The sequence below is a fragment of the Chionomys nivalis genome, chromosome 25 (assembly GCF_950005125.1).
Source record: "Chionomys nivalis chromosome 25, mChiNiv1.1, whole genome shotgun sequence".
Lineage (NCBI taxonomy): Eukaryota > Metazoa > Chordata > Mammalia > Rodentia > Cricetidae > Chionomys > Chionomys nivalis.
The window spans coordinates 29315480-29338801 of NC_080110.1; the positions used below are offsets into that span (position 1 = coordinate 29315480).

General features: G+C 53.2%; 1 protein-coding gene across 1 annotated transcript in view; it reads left to right on the top strand.

Annotated features, from left to right (window-relative positions):
• The first annotated feature begins 7 nt into the window (after positions 1–7).
• Positions 8–23322, top strand: part of Lrp1 (LDL receptor related protein 1) — a 78595-nt gene continuing 55280 nt past the window's right edge. The window contains exons 1-6 of the mRNA XM_057757818.1: positions 8–540; positions 8625–8747; positions 11160–11297; positions 13147–13266; positions 15270–15398; positions 15513–15776. Coding sequence (XP_057613801.1) covers positions 471–540; positions 8625–8747; positions 11160–11297; positions 13147–13266; positions 15270–15398; positions 15513–15776 — 844 coding nt within the window. The 5' untranslated portion in view covers positions 8–470. The remainder of the gene's footprint in view (positions 541–8624; positions 8748–11159; positions 11298–13146; positions 13267–15269; positions 15399–15512; positions 15777–23322) is intronic.

The window sequence follows — 23322 nt, forward strand, 5'->3', positions numbered from 1 at the left end:
GGCACTTCAGTCCGGGGGAACAGCGGTGCGAGCTCCAGGCCAGTGCACTGAGGAGGCGGAAACGGGGGAGCCCCCAGTGCTCCATCAGGCCCCTAGCAAAGGCACCCCCATCGGGTCCACGCCCCCCACCCCCCACCCCGCCTCCTCCCAATTGTGCATTTTTGCAGCCGGAGGCGGCTCCGAGATGGGGCTGTGAGCTTCGTCCCGGGAGGGGGAAAGGAGCGAGGAGTAAAGCAGGGGTGAAGGGTTCGAATTTGGGGGCAGGGGGAGCACCCGCGTCAGCAGGCCCTTCCCAAGGGGCTCGGAACTGTACCTTTTCACCTACGCCCCTGGTTCGCTTTGCTTAAGGAAAGGATAAGAATAGAAGAGTCGGGAGAGGAAGATAAAGGGGGACCCCCCAATTGGGGGGGGCGAGGACGAGAAGTAAGAGGACCAGAGGGTGGGGGCTGCTGCTTGCATCGGCCCACACCATGCTGACCCCGCCGTTGCTGCTGCTGCTGCCCCTGCTTTCTGCTATGGTCGCCGGGGCCACTATCGATGGTGAGTGAGATTCCGCGGGCCCCCTTGGAACCCTGGGGGCTCCCCCTTCCCAACCCCCACTCCTGCGTCTGGATGGGGAAGGGAGACGCGGGAGGGGGTGCCTTTTGTTATCCCAGTCCAGCTGACACAGCAGCGGCCTGACTGGGGGCGGGGATGGGGTCTGATTTGGGGGATGGGAGCGTGGGACAAATGATGCTTCCAGGGCCCCCCAGCTCAGACAAAGACCAGAGGCCTGGCTAGGGAAGGAGGGCTCCCCCTTTTTCTGATCCTGGGATTGAGAGGCCTTCTCTTCCTATTTCTGCTCGGGGAGGGCCTATACCTCCCCTACATCCTCCACCCTCCTACACCCCCCCCATCTGAATTGTGAAGGAATCCGGATTTGCTGTGCACCGCTGCAAAAGGGGGCGGAGGGCCTTTTGCAGTGGACTCTGAAGGCTGGAAGGCAAAGCTGGCTAGGGGTGCCCTGCTGGCCAGAGGGCAGGCAGGCCGAGAAAGCCGTGGGTGGGGATAGGGAGGGCCCCCTGTTTGGGTGTGGAATGAACCCTGCATCCCCGGCATAGAGGCCTCGGTCCAAAATTCTGGGCTGTCTGCCTTGGTTCCGAAGTGAGCGCTCCCCTCTGATGGCCTCTGTCAATAGCGGTGTTGAGGCATGGAGGGGCCTGGTGATGCTCTTGACTGATTTTCGCTTCTTAATTCCTGGGAGCTTTGAGATGAGAAAAAAAATCAGATGTCATCATTGTGGAGGAGACTGGAGAATGGTCTGGAATGCTGGGGAGAGGGTTCAGAGGAAGCCGATTTCTGGCTTGATCACAGTTTGGATTGGAAGGAGAGCTGGCAGTTGGATGGGGGGTTATGACTATGCTCCCGCACCCCAATTCCCGCTCATTTAGTAAATGCGTTTAAGCCCAGCCCTCCCTCACCTCTTACACTTTATATAGTAGTTAGGCTTGGACCACTGTGTTCTTTTGGGGAGACTGTGTACCCCTTTCCATTCTTCTGTCAGCTGTTTTCCCTCTTGCTGTGAGTCACCAGTTCAAGACTTGCCCAAGCTTTCAACTGGGGGTCATGGGGTTGAATTGGGTTGGGCCCCTAACTTGAGAAGGGGTGAGATTCGTTACTTCCTGTCGGGTTTGCCCTCCCACTGGGGACAACAGCCTCAAAGCATCAGACACCCCTCCTCTGTCTTCCAGATCTTGCTGCCAGGCTGGGATTGGGAAAGTTTTTCTCTGAAATCAGATTATGTATTCTCCTCCCCTTCTCTACTTGTTTCCATTGGGAGAGGAGGGCAAGAGGGTCAGGAAGCAGCTGTGCCCAGAAAAACAGTTTACTCGGTGGCCCTCATGTCATGTTGGGGACCGTCCCGTCTGGCTGCCGCCCCTAATCTTTTGAAAATCCTTCAGACAAGCCTGTGCAGCAACCCTCTGCCCTTCATGTCCCACGTCATCTTGTCATCTTGCGCTTTCTTCTGGGTCTCAGCCCTGTCAGGGGAGAGGGGAAACTGAGGCAAAGAGCCCTGTGAAGGGAGGTGGGTGGAGTCAGGTAAGAGCACAGGCAGTCTGAGGAGGGCCAGGCTCCTAGGGCGGATCACTCCAGGGAGCCTAAATGCTGCACTAAGTGGATTGATTGGTGGTGACTGAATGAGGGAGTCTGACATGTCTCCTTAACTGTCACCTCTAAAACTCTAGTTCATAGCCACTCTCCTCATGGCCCCACAGGGTAAGGGTAAAGGTGAGTGGTCAAATATTTGTCCTAGTACACAGGATGCTGTGTCCATCCCTGTCGAGAAATACAGTCCCCTCCAAGCACATGCATATCCCTCCTCTGGGGAGGAAGGGAGAACCTGTAGGAGTTGGCGCTTTGGACTCTGAAAGTCCTTCTTGGCTTTCTGGAGAAGGGGCCTCCTGCCTCGACTTATCTGATGGTTCAATTGCCCTTCCTGCTTCTTGGGAATAGCTCTAGGGGCCTTCCCCCATTCTTTATTCTGTCTGAAACTCATATGGGAGTCCTCTGCATTGTGGGGTGAGAGGGTTCAGCCCCTCCTAGTGAATCCACTTGCAGCCAAGGAGGTTGGAGAAGGATCACTGGGAGCCCTGCTGAGGAGAAGGGGCAGTTCATGGTGGAGGGAGCGCCCCAGGCAGGCAGCTCAGGGAAGTCTCCTCTTCCCAGCTCTCTCCTCTCCCACTTGAGCCGGTGGTGTGGTGTTATTAGTTGCTAGGGAAGGTGGACAGTTGAAGCGAGTTATGAGGTTGACATGCTAGCCTTCTGGCTTCCTGAGAGAAGGTTCCAGTCTGCATCCTCCTGCTCAGACCCAAATCCTAAGCATCCCTCCATGGCTTCCTCTTTTGAAGGCAGACACGTGCGGCAGATTCGTATGGGTCATTATTTGGGAGCAACTTCACAAGACTTTTTCTTCCAGTCTTCTTCTCAGTTCTTTTGTGTGTTTGTTTTTGTTTGCTTTATTATTCTCTCTCTCTCCCCTTCTCTGGGCCTTCCAGCCATGTCACCCAGGGCCCAGCCTAACTCAGATCCTTTCCAAACCCACACCCTCTCTCAACGCCTTCCTGAGGTTGGGCGCAGCTCGGGGTGGGGTGGCAGAGCAAACTTAGCATGTCTAAGGCCCTGGGTTCTGTCCCCAGCACCAACAAATTCACCTCAACCAGCCATTGCTTACCTTTGCAAAGCCCTTCCTCACTCCAGTTTTACTCTTTCCTGTCTTGACCCTGCACATGTGAGCCTCAAGAGTTTATCCACACACACCCTGGATTTTCTTCTGGGGTCTTCCCCACCCCTTGGCTTCCTTTCTCTGCCTGTGATCCAGATCTGAGTAGGGGGCGCTTGCTTGTCCTTGGGGAGCCTGGTACTGCTGAGTGGGACTATGCAGGGGTCCCTGAGCTGATGGTGACTTGTGCCAGGGAACCTGGTCCCCCCCCCCCCCGCCCCATGTTCTGTCCCAGATTTCAGCCTGGTTAGCAGGATCCTGCATTGTTTGGAGAAGGAAGCAGTTGGCTCTGGAGTGTTTCCCGTGCAGTGGCCTCATGGCACAGTGTAGAGCCTCCCAGGAGGAGGTGAGGGGTAGGGGAGAGGAGATTGTCCACCAGACTCCTGGGAAATGACAGTCCCCCAGACTGACTTCCCAGCTTTCCCGCCCCTCTCTCTCTGAGAAGCAGCAGAGTCTGATCTGGACTCCCTTAGCTCAGAAGTTGTTGTGTTGGTACTCCGTCTCCCAGAGTCTGGATATGTGCAGTGCCATGTCTCAGGTCATTCTCTGGGTTCACCTCAGGACAGCTGTGTCACCCTCTGGACAACCTCTGCATTGAGCCCCATTCCTGCCTTTTCTGGCTGCCTGCTTTGCCGTCTGTCCATCTTCTTACTGGTCTTCCAGAAGCTCTGTGTCTCCGGGGCTCTTGGTTCTTAACTTTTATTTGCCATCCTTTGCCCCCGACTGTCTGTGCTCAGTCACTGTCTGTCTTTTGTCTCTGCCTGTCCCCTAGGTCTCCAAAGCTATCTGATAGTGGTTTCTCTTCCTGCCCCCTACATTTGCTTATTCTTCCCTTCTTGGACCCAGACTGTCCCCTTCAACTTCCCCCGAATTCCTCCCTTCTAACCTCCTTTCACTGATGTTGGAAATTGGCATTAGGGCAAATATTTCTGTAACAAAAAACAAACAAACAAAAACTTGATTTGTGTGTGTGTGTGTGTGTGTGCGCGCGCGCGCACTCGCGCGCGCGTGCATACTCACTAAAAGGGGGAATTGGAGGTGAGACTTCTGGTAGAGCTTCCTCTCAACAGGAGTTTGAGAACTGAAGGAGGTCAGGAGCTCAGAGCTTTCCCCGCCGCTGAGAGCAGGCCATGTGGGGCACGGGGGAGGGCTAATAATGGGCTCAGCCTTGGGAGAGACATGTTGACCTCCGCCGGCATTCGAGGAGATCTGGATTTTATTTGTGGGGAAAGGAGAAGACAGGGTCGTGGGTCAGGCTGATGTCCTGAGTCAATATTGACTCAGGACGGAAGAGGAGACCCTTCTCTTCCCCTGACAGCCCCCAGCGGTTCATGCCACCCTGTCTGTCCATCTGTCCCAGGCCGCAAAACAGAGTTCCAGACTCAGGAATGACAAAAATGTGTCTGAACCTCACTGAGCTGCGGGAAGGAGCCTCTGGTAACACCCAAAATACATAAAATTTGGGGAAAAGCTCTCTGTTGGGCCGGAGGCCTTTGCTGCCCTGCTCCCAAATGTTTGAAAGCTCAGATTCCTGGAGTCTGCCCCAGCCCCTCTTGCTCCTCCTGTTCCCTTAGGTTAGCCTGTGGTTTCCCTTAGAGAATGTCCCCAGACCTATCCGAGGGCGCCTAGCCCTGTCTCTGCTGTGTCACTCTGCAAAAGGCCCCAGGGTCACTTTCTTGCTGTTCCAGCCTTCCCTCCCCTTGTCCTTCGGGAAGAATGTTTGAGGTTCCCAGGGGTGTTTGAAGGACAGGTCCCTGTACTTTGGAGAAGTCTCTGTCCAGGGCTTTCTTCTCTTCCTCTTCCCTAGCCAGAAATATTGGCCTTCTGTCCCCACCCTACCCGAAGGTCCCAGAGTGGGACAGAGGATGATAGCCAAGGCTTGAGCCAGGGCAGTGGGGTCTGTGTTGTGTCTGGATACACACCCAACCCCATACCTCCTGCCCTGGCTCCAGCTTGGTGGCCCTGGGGGCCATGGCTGGGCTGGGTGCCTGGTTGGGGAGGGGCAGGGTGTTGGCCAAGTTAGCATGGCGGTCACATCTCCGGGCAAAGCTGAGAACAGACTGCCCCTGTGTCCCCGTGCTCCTTCTGCTGCTTGCTCTCCCTCCTCCCTCTCATGCCCCAGCCCTCTTCTGTCCTATTCTTGCCCCTCTCCTCTGTGCCCTCCTCCCCAGAGGCTACCCAGTCTGTACAGTCCTGGTCCCCTCCTGCTGCCAAGGGAGCCATGTTTCTTCCTCTTCCTCCTCAGTGTTCTCTGTAAGATGGGACTGCACTAACAAGCACCTCACGGCTTGACAGTAGGACCCTAGAGCTTCAGACCTGTGTGTGGTACTCAGTGGTCACCGGGCTGGAGCAGGCAGCGACTCTTCCTAACCTATGCTAATCTTGCCCCCCATCTGAAGGATGGGTTGTTTGAATGTTGGGTTCAGAGCAGACCATCCTGCTGAGGGCATCTAGGCTGGCTTGGCCTTTAAGGAGATTATACGTTTCCTCCCCCACCCCCATTCTAGCTCCCTTCCAGCTTGGAGGAGGCTTCACTTGGCTGTGGAGACTGCCCCAAAGTAGGTTATGTGTTTCCCTTCTTCTCCCCCGAAAGGAAATCAAAGACAGGCTTCAGCCTTCTCACTCAAAATTCCTAGGGCTTTCTCCACCATGGCTGACAGGAAGTTCTTCCACTTATCCCCCTCCAATTCTGCTCTCCTGGCTCTCCTGAGAGACATGCACCCCCACACCCACCCCACCCCACCTCCGCCTGCTCCGTCCACCCTCTGCTCCTGAGCCTGAGCAGAAGGACAGGGTCTGAGCCCTCCTCTTCCTTTCACGGAGGAGGGGAGCCCATCCCCCACTGCCCTCCCTCCACAGGCACATCTGGTTTGTGAATCTCTCTCATTTCAGCCTTTGGAGTTTGCCAGCTGCTGTTTCCTCTGCCGAATTCAGGCCAAAAATGGGGGTGGGGGATAGTGGGGGAACCATGTGAGGGCCAAAGGAGGGGATCCGTGGCTGGGACGTGGAAGACAGAGGAGGTTAGAGTGACCAGCCAGTGACCTCAGACCCTGGCTGTGAGTTCTGCCCGGGGAAGCTGGGGCATGGGCTCAGCCCCAGGGGGGGAAGGGAGGAGTGTTCTCGGCTTGGTGTCTCAGTGGTCCATCTCTGAGTTCCGAACATCCCATCTGCCTCTGAGTCCCACTGCAGAGCACCCCCCACCCCCGCGGCCTGGCTGGCCAGGGGAATTGACGGTCTTCAGCATGCTAACTAGGTTGGCGGGCTGTTCCCCCGGGAAGACCTCACAGCTGGCCCAGTGGGGCAATGAACTCAGCTTTATCCACCTCCTCAAGGGGCCTTTATTCCCGGATCAGGGGAGGAGGGAGGGAGGGGGACTCCAAGGGGGCCTGGCCAGGCCATCCTTGATGTGTTTCCTGAATCAGCTCTGGTTCTGGCCCGGGGCCTGGGTACAGTCCTCCCTGCCAGAGATGGGGATGAGGGAGACAGGGGCCTGGGTATAGTCCTCAGTGCCGGAGATGGGGATGAGGGAGACAGAAGCCTGGGTACAGTCCTCCCTGCCAGAGATGGGTATGAGGGAGACAGAGGCCTGGGTACAGTCCTCCCTGCCGGAGATGGGGATGAGGGAGACAGGGACCTGGGTAAAGTTCTCTGCTGGAGATGGGGATGAGGGAGACAGGGGCCTGGGTAAAATCCTCCCTGTCAGAGATGGGGATGAGGGAGACAGGGACCTGGGTACAGTCCTCCCTGCCAGAGATGGGGATGAGGGAGACAGGGACCTGGGTACAGTCCTCCCTGCCAGAGATGGGGATGAGGGAGACAGGACATTTCAGTGAGGTCACTGGACTCCCTCCTTCAGAGCCCTGACACATTTTTCTTACTCTCAGCCCTGCATTTGAGTTAGCGTTGTACAGTCTGCCCAGGAACTGTGGCTCCTGAGGGGTTCATGACCTTTGCACCCATCTTGGTGCCTGGTTCAGTGCCTGGCACAGAGCTGGTCTCCAGTATGTGTCAGAGGAACAGAGACAGGCTTGACCCAGGTGGAAGAAAAGGAGATGAAAAGCTGGGAGATGAGACCCCTGCCCTGGTGTGGGTAAAAGACCCCTGTGCTGGCCATGGCGACAAGGGCCACAGATGACTGAGGCTGCACTCTCTACGAGCCTGGAGTCATGGTTAACAGCACAGGCTGCTTTTTCAGAGGGGCTGAGTTCGATTCCCACCACCCAAAAGCAGCTCACACCCATCTGTAAATCCTCTTCCAGAGGATCCAGTGCCCTCTTCTGCCCTCCTCAGGCACCAGGCAAACATGTGGTATACAGACACACATGCAGGCGAAATACCCATCCACATAAAATAAAACTTGAGAAAGAGAGAGAGAGAGAGAGAGAGAGAGAGAGAGAGAGAGAGAGAGAGAGAGAGAGAGAGAGAGCGCCTAACTGGGTCCTGGTTTTGTCACTTGCCACATGTGTGATTTTGGGCAGGTCTGGCCCAGAAGCTCTGGGTTAGCAGCGCTCTGCTTGTCTTCCTGGGAGGAAGACTAAATGATGGCAGATGGAAAGAGCCGATTGATCAATTGCCCCCAGCTCCGCACATAGCACTGGCAGCCGTCGCTGACGTAGCACTGGGCGTAAGGTAAAGGATGGGATGGGAGGAGTTATGCCAGGTGGTTCCCATGGATGGAGCCATTCCACAGGTGAGGGACATCAGAGTTAGTCCCTGTAGACCAAGCCAGCCAACACTCTGCCTCTGCTGGGGAGTAATCTTAGATCCTTTTATCCCCTGCTTTGTGATCTGGTCAACCAGGGAAGCTGTGTCTTGTGGTAGAAAGTGAACCTTCTACCCTCTCCCATCCTCCTTGTCTGGTCCCGCCCAGCCGTCCTCTGCAGGTAACATCTCCCAGCCACACTGTGTGCCAAGGGTACCTCCACAGTTCTCGTGTGGGGTCCAGTGGTAAGGAGTTGGAGCTGGGGTGATGGGCCAAGAGGCCAGGGGTGTCCCTGAGGTCAGAGACGCGGAACGGCCATCTGTGGGCTGCCAGTGGGGACAAGAGGACCATGAGGAAGCATAGCAGTCACCTCTGCCCTTCTCTACTGCCACCGTTAGCAAGGTCAGGGGCCTGGTGTTCGATGAGAAAACTAGAGCCCCAAAGCCTTTGACCCTGAATCCCTGGGGTGGAGGGGCACGCCACACAGACAGCCTGGAATACTTGGAAAGGGGCCATAAGACCCTCGTGGAGGCTTCTCTTTTGCTGCAGGTGCACTGTATGGAGGATTGATGCCAGGGAAGGAAGAGTCCTAGGAACCCCCAGGGTCCAGGAGTTGGTTTCCATCCTTCCTTTACATATCCCCCTTTCTTTCCTTGCCTTTAGCCCCTAAAACATGCAGCCCTAAGCAGTTTGCCTGCAGAGACCAGATCACCTGCATCTCGAAGGGCTGGCGATGTGATGGGGAAAGGGACTGCCCAGACGGCTCCGATGAGGCCCCTGAGATCTGTAAGTACCTTTTCTGGGTCCCTCTCTCTGAACCCTCTCTCTGAACCTCTCTCTGAACTCCTTCATTTTGTACGGTGTTTGGGATAGGAGCAGCCCATCTCTAGCCTGGCACGGACCTTGCTCTGTGGTTATTATATGCCCGTGACACAGGTAAATGTGTTCTCTCCTGCTTCTTCAAAGTACCCAGCATGGTGTGAGTAGCAATGGCACCTTGGATTTCTCCTTTGGCTGCTACATCCCCAAAGCTGTTGGGGGTAGTACACTCTGGGCTGCACCTTTGCCACAAGGAGATAACCACTCGGCCCTTTCCTATGAGAATTTTCTCCTTCCCTGATTTGAAGCTTCTCTGGCACTCGATGTGTGGCCTTCAGGTTCTGCCAGGTACCCTTCTGCCCTTAATCTCCCAGGCCAAAGGCCACTGCTCTTGCTTAGTCCCTGTACCAGAAGCCCCACCCCTGTGCCCTTTCCGACACCCCGCCTTCCCCTGCCCCAATAAGTGGTGTAATCAGAGGCAGCTGTTTAAACTGGGAGAAAGGTCCCCACCCAGCCTTGACCCTCCCAGTGGCCAGGAGGGGGTTGAATTGGGTGGAGGACTTGCAGCAGGACCCCAGCGGAGTCCTGGGGTCTCTACCTCCAGTATCTCCCCTGCATAGCCAGTCCTACCTTTATCCCCCTGGGTTTCATCCAGCTCTGTTCCCATCCCGTGTCCCTCCTGATACCTCCAGCATGGTTCTCAAGGGTAGTGTTCAGAGTGGAAAGAAAGCCCCCTGTTCTTCACCCCTGTGCCTGCCCTGGAGGAGTAATCACCAGGCTCTTAGGCCTGGAGCTTCCTCTTGTCTCCACCACCTCCCCCTCGTGTTTCTAACCCTGTGTGTTGGAAGGAGAGAAGGCCACATGGGGGCTGGGAGAGTGTACTCTTCTGTTCATTCTTTCTTCAGTTTGATGCAAACCCTGTTTTATTGAATCCCCACACGTGTTCACACACACGCTTTCCCCAGACCCTAACAGACACACATAACTCCACCTGGTACAAACACCCACCAGACAAAGCTCCGGTTGTTTGTATAGCCCACGTGCTCCCAAAAGTGGCTGCAGAAACACTCAAACCGGCCAGGTGGTGGTGGCGCACGCCTTTAATCCCCGCACTCGGGATGCAGAGGCAGGCAGATCTCAGTGAATTCGGGACCAGCCTGGTCTACAGAGTGAGTTCCAGGACAGCCAAGACTGCTACACAGAGAAACCCTGTTTTGAAAAACAAAACCAAACAAAAAGAAGCACTCAGACAGACACATGTAGTAACACACAGCCCCAGATAGGCTCACAGAAAAGATGGTATAGAAACCTCCTTGCCCAGAACCTCTGTCACTCCACGCTTCACGCGAACCCCTCCCTGAACAGGCGGGGTCAACACCAGCAATGACACCCCCTTTCGTACCCTGCCTGTTGGGGCCATTGGTATCACCTCATCCCTCTGCCTGGCAACAATGGAAATGAAGAAGGATGTTATCAGTAGACCACACCTTTTGACCTCTCTAGATCCTCCCCTTAGGCCTTTGCTCTAGGCTGGAAGTCTCAAATAATATTGCTTAAAAGGAATATAGTCTAAGTCATGTTTGCAATTCTGAAATTTCCAAAAAAGGAGATAGCTAAAATTAATTTGAATGTTTTTACCAAATGCATCCAAAATATTATTTCAATATATTAATTTTACCTGTATAAAGTTATTAGAGATCTTTTTGCCTTCTTTTGATATAAAAAACTAGTATATATTTCATATGTAGATTTTGGATTTTCGTTGCTGTTTTCTATGTGACCCTAGCTGTCCTGGAACTCACTCTGTGGACCAGGCTGGCCTCAAACTCACAGAGATCACCTGCCTCTGTCTCCCGAGTGCTGGGATTAAATGTGTGCACCACCACGCCCCTAGCTTCATATGTAGTTTTAACTTGGCACACTTCATTGTTTGAGAGCTGCTATGGCCGGTGCTGTGTCTATGAACTGGCTCACTTCTGGACTTGGTGCTTCCCTTGACACTCAGCTCTGCGCTCTGGAAACCGCAGGAAGGTGGTTTGTTTCTGTATGTTTATCGTCTGAGCTCCCTTTCTGCCTGGGACTGTGTTTCCTTGAGTTCACCCAGACCTTTCACTCTGCCTCCTGCCTGCTCCTGATTTATAGACTATTGAGGCTGTAGGGGCCGTAAGTGTGGAGCATTTAGGGTGGACCCTCGCTTTCCTTTCACGAGGCTGTCAGTGTGTCGCTGCGTCGTGAGTGCTGCAGCTGGGGGCAGAAGGCTCCATCTAGTCCCCACAGTGTCTTACCTTGATTTATCCCTCGCCTACCCACACAGTACAGAGACCGCTGAACGACTGCCTCAGGTGGCTTGGTCACGTCATCACATCTGTTTGCTCCCAGGTCCCCAAAGTAAAGCCCAGAGATGTCAACCAAATGAACACAATTGTCTGGGGACCGAGCTGTGTGTTCCCATGTCTCGTCTCTGCAACGGGGTCCAAGACTGTATGGACGGTTCAGATGAGGGTGCTCACTGCCGAGGTAAGGGCGCCACACGCTCTTCTGTGCGGTAGGTACGTGATCTCTTGACGCAACATCTGGTGGGATGTAACCATCCAAAGACCGTCCTTGTGCTTTGGTGGGTATGAGGTGTTGTCCTGTTCCCATGCCCAGACTTGTCAATGAAATTACTGGGCCCCTTGGGCTTGGAGCTTGATCAGACAGCCCTGTGGGCTTCAGCTGTGGGGCAGACTGAGCACTTTTCCTCTGGCTGTGTGTGCTCGGACAAGCCGCCTCTCTTCAAGCCTGTTCTCAACTATTAAATGAGAAGTCAGCGTTTTATACTGTTTTTAATAGTGGGCTGCCTTCTTCAGAGGCTTTCCTACGCGACTCCTGGGTCTGAACAGAGGGCTGGAGCTGTTGTCGTCAGAGCTAAGGTTAGACAGGGACCTCGAGTTTGCTTCGCTGACCCTGCCAGAGTCCTAGAGGTATCCCTCACAAACTGCAAATCCTGAAGGGACACAAGAGCTGCTCCTTCTCTTCCATACATCCTAAAGCCATTCAGACTGAGGAGGGGACATTAGTGACAAGTCACACAATCCGTGATGTGGAAAGTGACAAACCTTCAGGCCTGGATGTTGAGAGAAATACTCGCCTCTCTTCTGCCCTGGGTCCTGGGCCTGGAGCAAGCAAAACCTTTGATAGGCCTTGAGGGGGGTGGTTGTGGAGGCGGGGCCAGTGTCATATGTCAGACACATGTCAGAAAACATCTGTTTGTGGGAGGAGACACATCTGGATCCTTTCACTCGGGCAGGGACTGTGGAACAAGGGGATTTGTGGGAGATTTTTTTTTTTTCTCCTTTCTTTTGGCTGATTTCATGTGGAAATCTTGGGATGAGAGACAGAAAGTAAGTTGAGGGCTAATTTCAGCTCCATGGTCGGTCTTAATCAGTGCTGTATGCTCGGGTGTGCTTCCTTTTCGAATACCCTTTTAGTTGCAGAAACAAATAAACAAAAAACTTGGCTTGGACCCTCCCCAGATATTAGAGAAGCCCACCCACCCAGAAGGCTACCTTTCCAGATTTCTCACAGCAGGCAGCGTTTACCCACTTGGCTAAAGACTAGAAAGACAGGCAGTGTGTTCGGACTCCTAGATCAGAGGGAGGTAGAAAGAATAACTGAACCCCCCTCACTCACACACACACACACACACACACACACACGCTGCTGGCAGGCTTAGTGCTTGAAACACCTTAGCCTCTCCACAGTTCTCTCCTAGGTGGGGGCGTGAAGCGCCTGGACAAAGGGGTCTTTGTGGGCTAGTCGCCTGGCCCCAAGTGAGCCCTTAATTGGGTCGCTGGGGGGGGTACAATTGTCCTACCTCTCCCCACCCCTGCCTTACCCCCTCTGTCTCCCCTGAAGAAGTGGGTCATGGCAGAAGGAGGAACTCCTCTTCTTCCTCCGTCTGGACTCTGGATCTCCCTTCTGACTTAGAGCAGCACCCGTAGTACAGAGGGCAGAAGCAGTTGCATTGCCTGCCCCTTCTTCACCCTCAGCTGGAACTGGCATGGTTTGCTCCCTTCAGGTGCAAACACAAAGCACATGAAAGGAACGAGACTCATTGCCTCTTCCTGTTGACCCTATGAAAATACCAGATGCTGTCTTAGGGGGCACGGATGGTCCAGAGTGACAGAGCAGGGAGAGACGGGTGTCAGGCCACGGTTGGCTGTGCGGCCTTGTGCCTGCCGCACAATATTGCTCCTGCTTCCTAAGCGTCCTCCCTCTCCGGCACTGTGGCCTTTACTTCAAAGCAGTTTGTGAAGAGTGGCTGGAGATGGGGGAAGGTTGGTGTCTCGGGGTGACCTGAGTGTGTCTCTCCTGTCTCATGCAGAGCTCCGTGTCAACTGCTCTCAAATGGGCTGCCAGCACCACTGTGTTCCCACACCCAGTGGACCTACCTGCTTCTGTAACAGCAGCTTCCAGCTGCAGGCGGACGGCAAGACGTGCAAAGGTATGTGAGCGGGAGCGCATGCGCGGGGGGGGGGGGGGGGGGCGGGGTGTGGGAGGGGGCTGGCTGCCCGGTGGACTGAGGCAGGAGGATGTCTGGATGTGGTGTAGTTGTGAGCCCTGAGCATCGCTTTCAATGCGCCTCTATAGGTTGCACATGAATTTTGTTGTAAAAAACAATTAAAACATTAGCCAGATGGTATAGCTCACACCTGTAATTCCAGTACTTGAAAAGCTGAGGTAGGTGGATTACTATGAGTTCCAGGTCAGCCTGGGCTACAGGGTAAAAACCTTTCTCAAAAAGATCAAAGTTGGGCGGTAGTAGCTCACGCCTTTATCCCAGCACTCGAGAGGCAGAGGCACGGGGATCTCTGTGAGTTCGAGGCCAGCCTGGTCTACAGAGCTAGTTCCAGGACAGCCAAGGCTAAGGAGAAAAATTGTCTTAAAAAACCAAAAAGAAGAAGAAAAAAAAAAGATTGAAACATTACAGAATGAAACATTACAGATAGAACAAGCTTCCTTAATGATTCTCTTCCCTTCTGATCCAAGGTACAGTCTCCTAGCCGTGTGCTCTGCCCCTTGCAAGCCCTCTGTTGTGTGCGTGTACTCACCAAAAATCTAATTGCAAATCTTGCTTATGTGTGTGTTTCCATAAGTAACACCACATTGTATGTATCACTTACAGTGTTTCTCACTCCTCAGTACATTCTAGGGCTTCTCCCCTGCCCCCCGTGGTAGTTTGTAGAGATTTACCTCATTCACTAAAAAACCACTGTGACGTGTAGCTCTTACCACAGCTTACTTGGCCATTTCCCTATTGATGAGTAAGATGTTCCCGGTCTTTCCTCTGTCGCAAACAATGCAGACTTTTCTGTTTTAAACTTGCCTGCCTCAAGGCAGCACAAACATGACCTCCTTGGTGTAGCTGACCCTGACTACTCTAAATCGTGCCCTGCAACCTGGCTTTCTCCTTTTTTTTTTTTATGTGTATCAGTGTTTTGCCTAAATATATTTATGTGTGACACATGTGTACCTGGTGCCTCTGGAAGACAGAAGAGGATGTTGGATCCCCTGGGACTAACATGGATGATTGTGAGCCTCCATGTAGGTGCCAGGAACTGATTCCAGGTCCTCTGCGAGAGCAGCCAGTGCTCTTAACAACTGAGCCACCTCTCCAGATTTATTTATTTTTCTATGTATGAGTGTTTTGCTTACACATGTATTTGTGTACCATGTGCGTACTTGGTGCCTGAAGAGGTCAGAAGAGGGTGTAGGAACCCCTGAAACGGACATTACTGGTGGTTGTGAGTCACCATGTGGGTGCTGGGAGCAGAACCCTGGTCCTCTGGTAGAGCTAACTGTTCTTAACCACTGGGCCTTCCCTGCAGCCCCTTGCCTTTTATTTTAAACACAGTGCTAAGGATCAAAGCCAGGGCCTTGCACATGTCAGGTAGGCGCCTACCACAGCCCCTTTATTTTATTTTATTTTTTTTTTTTTTGGTTTTTCGAGACAGGGTTTCTCTGTGGCTTTGGAGCCTGTCCTGGAACTATCTCTGTAGACCAGGCTGGTCTCAAACTCACAGAGATCCGCCTGCCTCTGCCTCCCAAGTGCTGGGATTAAAGGCGTGCGCCACCATCGCCCGGCCAGCCCCTTTATTTTTTTCTACAGTACCGGTCTACCACTTCTGGCCCAAGCTTTACCTTGTGTTTCCTTTATTTTAACGTCAGCCTTACCTTTACTACCAGAATGTCTGCTTCATGAGGATGGTAACGTAGTTCCGTTGGATCTGCTGTGCCCGCCTCACCGGTTTTCCAAGAAATGTTTTCTATATGAACAGATAACAGTAGCGTGACGGAGCAGAGTAAATCCCGAAACTGCTTTCTGGCCAGGAGGTTTGCACGTCCTGATGCCGTCGATTCTGCCAAACTGCCCTTCAGCAGGCGGTGTCTCAGAGCGCCCTTGCTACGCTGGACGACGACTCTCTTGTCTTTTTTTTCCCCTCACAGATTTTGATGAATGTTCAGTGTATGGCACCTGCAGCCAGCTTTGCACCAACACAGACGGCTCCTTCACGTGTGGCTGCGTGGAAGGCTACCTGCTGCAGCCGGACAACCGCTCATGCAAGGCCAAGAATGGTGGGTAGGGCTGTCCCGTGGCCTCAGAGCCGGGGACCTGCAGTGCAGCTCCCCAGGGAATGGCAACGTCAACAGTCAGAAGTCCCAACTGACCTTTATCTGTCCCATCTTCAGAGCCAGTAGATCGGCCTCCCGTGCTACTGATTGCCAACTCCCAGAACATCCTAGCTACATACCTGAATGGAGCCCAGGTGTCTACCATCACACCCACCAGCACCCGGCAGACCACAGCCATGGACTTCAGCTACGCCAATGAGACTGTATGCTGGGTGCATGTCGGGGACAGTGCTGCCCAGACACAGCTCAAGTGTGCCCGGATGCCCGGCCTGAAGGGCTTCGTGGATGAGCATACCATCAATATCTCCCTTAGTCTGCACCGTGAGTCACCTGTTCAGTGGGCAGGGGAGAGTGGGGGAGATGGGCAAGAGGGACCCACTTGAGAATATTAGACAGAATGAGCCCTGCCTGGGGCAGGAGCCCAGTGAAGATGCCTCCAACAAAGGCAAGGGGCTTGATGCCTCTTTATAGCAGGGCAACAATGATGCTACCTCCTGTTACACTCTGAGCTCTCTGGATGGCTTTTGCATTTCTGGTCCAGGGCTAAGGGAGGCCTCAGTGGGGAAGTGAAGGCCGAGAGGGCAATGAGTGGTCACTCTCTGGGGACCAAGGGACTGTCCCGTCCTTGAAAGAGGAGTGTGGGTTAGACTACAGAGGGGCTTTCCCATAGAGCAGGAGCTGGGACTAGGGGATTAAAAAGATAAGGATCTGGAGGAGGGTCAGGAAAGGGGGGTGTTAAATAGCAGAGAGCAGAGGAGCCTGAGCCTGGCTTTCTTTGGGTTATCTTACCCTCAGGAGTATGGCCAGAAGGGACTTCCTACCGCTGGGGAGGTGCCAAGTCCCTGAACCTATTTCCGGTCCTTGGCAGTCAATGAGAATAAGGGAGGAGCCATGAGCCGCTTGGACATTTAGGATATGCCGGCCATTCCCATTCAGGCTGTCTGCCTACGCAGCTTTTACGGTCGCATAGGGAAGAAGGGTGTCATGGGATGGGCTCATGCCTAGCTGGGTGTAGATTCACTCCAGTGTTGTTATATAAACAAACAAAAGCTACTTCAGAGTTGACAGCTGGCAGGTCATATTCCCCGAAAAGCCACATCGGACTGAGGGGAAGGAGCTGTGGCTGGTCTGACCCCGGCCCTCAGATGTAACTGTATCTCTGACCCCGAGTAAACCAGAGCCTCCCTGCCTCAAATTTGGTTTCCTAAGCTACACAATGGGTTGGTGCTAGTCTGTCCAGGTCTGATAAGTCGAAGTGAAAGTTGAGTGGTAAATAAAGTATGTAACTCAGGGTTGCGGACTTTAGATCCTCGTGGTTTCTCCTTTTGTGTTGTTTTTGCTGCTGCGGGTGCTGAACCCAGGGGCCTCACTGGCAAATGCTAAGCGTGTGTTCTGTGGCTGGCTAAGGCCTCGGCTCCTATGGTAGATCCGGAAGTGCCTCTCTCTGGGCCTGTGAGGTTCTCCCATAGAAAGCAAAGGTCCCGTGAGGTCCTGAAGGATTTGGTCTGAGTGAGAGGGTCCTTTTGGGGATGGTGGAGCACAAGAGGGGTCGTTACTGTTTGTGGCCTCAGGATACTGCTCAGACATTGGCGCTCTTAGTGTCCAAGGGTCCCCTGTGATTGGATGTGTGTTCTTCTGGAGTGCTGGGCTGAAAGCTGCCAGGCACCTGAGGGTGAGCAGCTCAAGGAGCCCTGTGTGGTGAGATTGGTGACAAATGCCCAGATGGTGTCCCTTGTTCACTATCCATCCAACAGACCTGCTTGGGCAAAAGACACAGCAGCCTTTTCTCCAGTCTTGCCTGAGGGCCAGACTGTGGTCCACTGGATTCTCCACTTCTGTTCTGGCCTGGTCCATCCTCCTGACTTCCTCCCCACAGAAGCAGGAAGTAACCTTGGGTAGATACCCCTCCCTTGGCAAACAGATTTGCCTGGCCTCCCCAGGCTGCCGAACTTTACTGGGCCTCTGGGGCAGAGTCCAGGAACCTGGAAGAGACCAAGGTTCTTGGGGGAAATACGCTAGGGGAGAATGAGCAGGCTCCGTGTGCCCCAGCTTTTCTGTTCCTCCCTACCTCATCCCCACCCCCACTCCTGACGCCAGAATGTCTGGCTGTCACCATGAGGATGGTTGTTTGCTCTCATCCCACAAACTAATTATGGGCCCTGAGTTGAAGATGTCGGGAGAGTCTCTGTAACACCCTCCCCTCACCCCAGTACATCCCCTTCCTCAGGAGGAGGCCTGCCCTGGGGTCAGGGAACTCCAGGGGCCCAGGAAACACCTGTGCGGTGGGGCGGGGGGGGGGGGGCTGCTGTCCTACAGTTAGCTCCCTAGAAGGTAAGGGAAGTTCCTTACCGTGTGCCTTCTCAGTCTTCCACAGTAGCTCTCCCTACATCCTCCCCAGACTCCCTACAGTCCTCCCTACAGTCCTCCCCAGACTCCCTACAGTCCTCCCCACACTCCCTACAGTCCTCCCTACACTCCCTACAGTCCTCCCCACACTCCCTAGAGTCCTCCCCACACTCCCTACAGTCCTCCCCACACTCCCTACAGTCCTCCCTACACTCCCTACAGTCCTCCCCACACTCTCTACAGTCCTCCCCAGACTCTCTACAGTCCTCCCTACAGTCCTCCCCAGACTCCCGACAGTCCTCCCTACACTCCCTACAGTCCTCCCCACACTCCCTACAGTCCTCCCCACACTCCCTACAGTCCTCTCTACACTCCCTACAGTCCTCCCCAGACTCCCGACAGTCCTCCCTACACTCCCGACAGTCCTCTCCACACTCCCTACACTCCCTATATTCCTCCCTACACTCCCTATAGTCCTCCCTACACCGTATAGTCCTCCCCAAACTCCCTACAGTCCTCTCCACACTCCCTACACTCCCTACAGTCCTCCCTATACTCTCCTGACAGTCCTCCCCACACTCTCCCTAAAATCCTCCCCACACTCTCCCTACAGTCCTTTCCACACTCCCTACTCTCCCTACACTCCTCCTCACACTCCCTACTGTCCTCCCTATGGTCCTCCCATCCTTCTCTGTTACTGAGGCTTCTGTGAGATCCCTGGAGACATACCTAAAGCGGGATAGCCTTTGCTGGGGGGGCATTCAGGAGGTTGGAGTGTAAGTCTTTTGATTGAGAGTTGGGGAGGCAATGAGGACAGCCTACTGCTGTGGGGAGATGGGGAAGCCTGCCTCAGAGAAACCTCCGCGAACAGAAATAGAATATAAAGAAGGAAGGAAGCCAGTAAGAGAGCCTGTTCACATGGGTCCCCAAGCATGGGGACCGGTCTGCCCTGCATCCTGAGAGCCTTCTAAGGGTCCCTCCAAGGCCTACTACTTCTCCCCTCAGATGGGGCCAGGCTGCTGAATCCATATCCCCAGCCCCGTGGTCACACTGGCCTAGGTCGGGGTGGCTCATCTCTTCTCCCAGCTTAGCCACAGCCCAGACCCACCTTCTCCTCTGCCTGGTGAACCGGGAGGCCTGACTTTCTGGTGAGGCCAGAAAAGAAGGGATGGGAGCTGGAAGTGTAGTTCCTGGCAGGTCCTGGAAGTAAGTGTAGTTCCTGGCAGGTCCTGCATCCCGTCCCCAGCATGGAAGGGAATCGCTTGATCCTTCATCTCAATACAGCAAGATCCTTACTTCAGAAAACCATAAGGGGATGTTAAGAGCTCTCAGTCATACTTTTCCTAGAGATATTATGTTTATTTCAGCATGCACAAGCTTTTAAAAAATGTAGTTAAAGGTTTTAATTTTTTTTACATTTTACTCTTGTATGTGTGTGCACGTGGGAGCCAGATGACAGCCTGGGTCCTGAGGGTCTAATTCAGGTAGCCCAGCTTTGTGGTTTACCCAACTGAGCCGTCTCACCAGCCCCTGTTGACAGGTTTGGTTTGTATTTCTAAGACAGGATCTTGTGTAGCCCAGGTTGACTTCCAGCTTGGTACACAGTTAAGGCTGGCCTTGAACTTCAGAGCCTCCCTATCTCTAGCTCCCAGGTGTAAAGGTCAGCTTTACAGTTGTTATGTTCTTATCTGATATTTTTATTAGAAAACTTCTGTACTCCAATCTTATTATTAATTTTTTGGTGCATGTATGTGTGTGTGTGTACCTGTGTGTATGCATGTGTCTGCACCTGCATGTGAAGGCCGGAAGTCAGTGTTAGAGGTCATTCTCCATAGCGCTCTCTCTACCTTATTGTTTTTAACTATTATAACACATGTATGAGTGTTTGCCTGCATGCATTTCTATGCATGCCCAGTGCCCAAGGAGGCCAGAAAATGGCCTTGAAGCTTGGCCTTGAAGATGGTTGTGAACACCGTCTGTGCTAGGTACTGAACCCAGGTCCTCTGGGAGAGTAACCACTGAGCAACCTCTCCAGCCCTGCTCTTTGCCTTTGCTTTGAGGTAAGGTCTCAATGAAGCCAGAGCTTGTGGAGTCAGCTAGATTGCTGACCAGCCCAAGGATCCTCCTGTTTCTGACTCTCTGGTGCTGGGATTACAAGTGGGCACTGCCAGGACCCCCTTCTTAAAACGTTTTTAGAGACAAAGTCTTGTTGTGTAGGCCTGGCTGGCCCAGGATTTGATATGTAGACCAGGCTGGCCTCGGATCACAGAGATCTGCCTCCCCAGTGTTGGGGTTAAAGGTGTGCGCCACCACTGCTGGATCCTAATCAATTCATTACACTCTGCAGTTCAGGCTGGCTCAAACTCGTGATAATCCTCTCATTGACCTTCCAAGTGCTGGGACTGTGGTCATGGACCACCCTGTCCATGCTTTAAATCTATGATGTGTAAGATAGTAAATTAAGAAAACTGTAAGCTACATATACACACACATAAATATTTTGAAAGTGATACACAAAAGACTAAAGTTCTGAAACTGAGTCCCAAGAGAGTCATCAGGTCAATATTTCCAGATCCCAGGAATGGCCTTCCTATTCTACCTCTTAGGGCCCTAAGTAGGAGGATTAGTCCAGTCTAGTGCCCCCAACCTCACCTTCCCCAGTTTAAGGTTCCTCAGCTCAGGGTCTTTGGTCTGTTCCCATTTCACTCCTGAGGATGTCTCCACTGTAGGAAGGACGAGGCTTTGGGGCAGATGAAGCTGCAAACAGAGTCCTGGGAGGAAACAGTGTTTGATGAAGTCGTTTGGTGTTGTACCATGTGAAACAGGGTCTGGTATTTGGTGGGTCCCTGGGGTTTCCCTCAGGGACATGCTGCAGAAGAAGTCCCCAAGCCCAGCTGGCCAACAACTTTGCTTTGCTCTCTCCCTCTTCTCTGTCTTTTTTTTTTTTTTTTTTTTGTGGGAGTGGGTGGGTGATGTGTTTTAAAACAATTACAGTAGGAAGTGGAGTAGTGGTTTTTCTGGGTGGGGAGGCAAATAGACAGACAGCAATCCCCACCCCCAGGTCTGTGGTGGGCTGAATGGGGAGTTGGGGGGTTGCATCCTTACCGTGTGGAGCACCCACCCCTTCTCCATTCCGTGCTAAGTCTACAGAATTCTTCAGCATCATGGCTTATACCTGCAGTCCCAACATTTGGGAGGCAGAGGTAGGAAGGAGACTTATTAGTACATCCCAGGCCAGCATGAGCTAAGAATGAGATCCTATCTTAAAAAAAAAAAAGCAACCAAATGGAACATTTCCAGAGTTTGTACGTGAAGGCATTCCCTCCTTTTGGCCTTTCTGACTCCCACAGGGTGTTGTGATACGGGGAGGTCTAGCCACCCTATCCTCTGCCACCCCCATCCTGGCTCTCCAGCTTCTCGTTCCCTTCAGCCCCTTTTTGCTCCTCCTTCCCTGGCCAGCACCAGCCCTGTGTCTCCGGGCCTGGATCCAGTCTCTCCCTCTCCTCCCCCGCTGTCTCCTTGAAGTTGCCTCCCCAGCCAGCCTACCCCCAGCTCTGTCCTCCCTGTTTTCAAGCCAAAGGAAGTAACTTAAGCAAGACAGACATTTCAGAGCCCAGGGAGACTTTCTCAATCATGCAGAGACCCTGAGTCAGGCAGAGCAGAATCCAGGCATTTTATCCACGGGATCCAGGCAGGGGTAGGAAAGGGTGCTCAGGGGATAAGTTACGGCTGAGTTCTGGACTTGCTGGTGAAACAAGCACTAGCTGAAGTCAGGATTTGGTAGCAAACAGGAACATGAGGCCTTGTTATTTAGTAAAACCTGCCAGCCCTGCCTCCCTGGCCAGATCCCTGAGTGGGATTGCAAACCATCCTCTGCCAATGTCCTGGGGTATTCCAAGGCTGGAGAAGGGAAGGGAAAGACTGTCCCGGCTGTAGGACAACAGAGCAAAGTGTTGGTATTCAGTAAATACTTGTTAAACCAATCAATACCTGTGTGTCTGGCACCAGGGGGGAAATGTAAGGATGGTGCCTGCTCTCCTGCATCTGCGGTCAGCTGGAAGTCATGATGAGGGGGTTCCTGGGGTCACTGGGCCCTGTAGTAGGGAAAGGTACTTAAAGTTGGTTACATTCAGTCCAGCACAGAGAGCTCCTTTGTGTAGGCGAAGCTTCTTCCTATAGAGGAAGTTCCTCCATGTAGGGAGAACTTCCTTTCAGGGCAGCTCCACTGGGGGGGGGGCAGTCTCCCCTTAGAGCTGATGTGGAAGGAGAGCAGTAGTTGCGGGGTACCCTCCCCCGCATCAGAGCAACAGTTATTGCATGTATGCCCTCCCCATCCCGGTACCCACCTTTAGTCAGGAGGCCGTAGGTTGATGGAGCCCGTGGGAATGATTGGGTAAGGGAAGAGGGTGGTGTGGATGGATTATAATGCAGGGGTGGAGTGTGGCGGGGATGAAGTGTGGCAGGGATGGAGTGTGGCAGGGATGGAGTGTGGCAGGGGTGGAGTGTGGCGGGGATGGAATGTGAGTGTGGCGGGGATGGAATATGTAGGGATGGAGTGTGGCGGGGATGGAGTGTGCAGGGATGGAGTGTGGCGGGGAAGGAATATGTAGGGATGAAGTGTGTAGGGATGGAGTGTGTAGGGATGGAGTGTGGCGGGGATGGAGTGTAGTGGGGGTGGAGTGTGCAGGGATGGAGTGTGGCAGGGATGGAGTGCGGCGGGGGTGGAGTGTGGCGGTGGGGGGTAGGGGGTGGAGTGTGGCGGGGATGGAATTTGTAGGGGTGGAGTATGGTAGGGATGGAGTTGGTTGCATGGATGGAGTGCTGCATGCCGCGTGTCCTGAATGGACCATCCCAGTTTACTGATGAGAAAACAATATTGAGGGGCTGGAGAGATGGCTCAGTGGTTAAGAGCATTGCCTGCTCTTCCAAAGGTCCTGAGTTCAATTCCCAGCAACCACATGGTGGCTCACAACCATCTGTAATGAGGTCTGGTGCCCTCTCCTGGCCTGCAGGCATACACACAGAACATTGTATACATAATAAATAAATATTTTTTTAAAAAAGAAAAAGAAAACAATATTGACTAACTTGTCTATAGTTCCAGTTTGGAGGTGACAGAACTGGAACTCAGACCCAGTATTCAGAGCCCATCAGAACCTAGGGCAGAGCCGAGCATTGGAACCAGGGTTGAACAAATTAGAATAAGGACCAGAACCCAGTATAATAGGATTCTTTCATCACTGAGGGACTTGGTCCGTGCTCTGTGATCTTTGGGTGTGTAGATGCATCTGGAGCTATATTCTGAAGATATAAAAATCTCTTTCCTGTACCCAGATTCCCTTATTTTACAGAAAGTAACTTAAACTGGTGTCTTCTTGGGGTCTGCTGGGGGCCATGTTTCTCGGAAAGGAGTCACTACTTAAGAAATACATCTTGAGCAATGTGGATGATGGAGACATTGAGAAGAACTGGATTGTGTGTGCTGAACCTCTGGGTCTGCTAAGCACTTCTAAACGCAGCT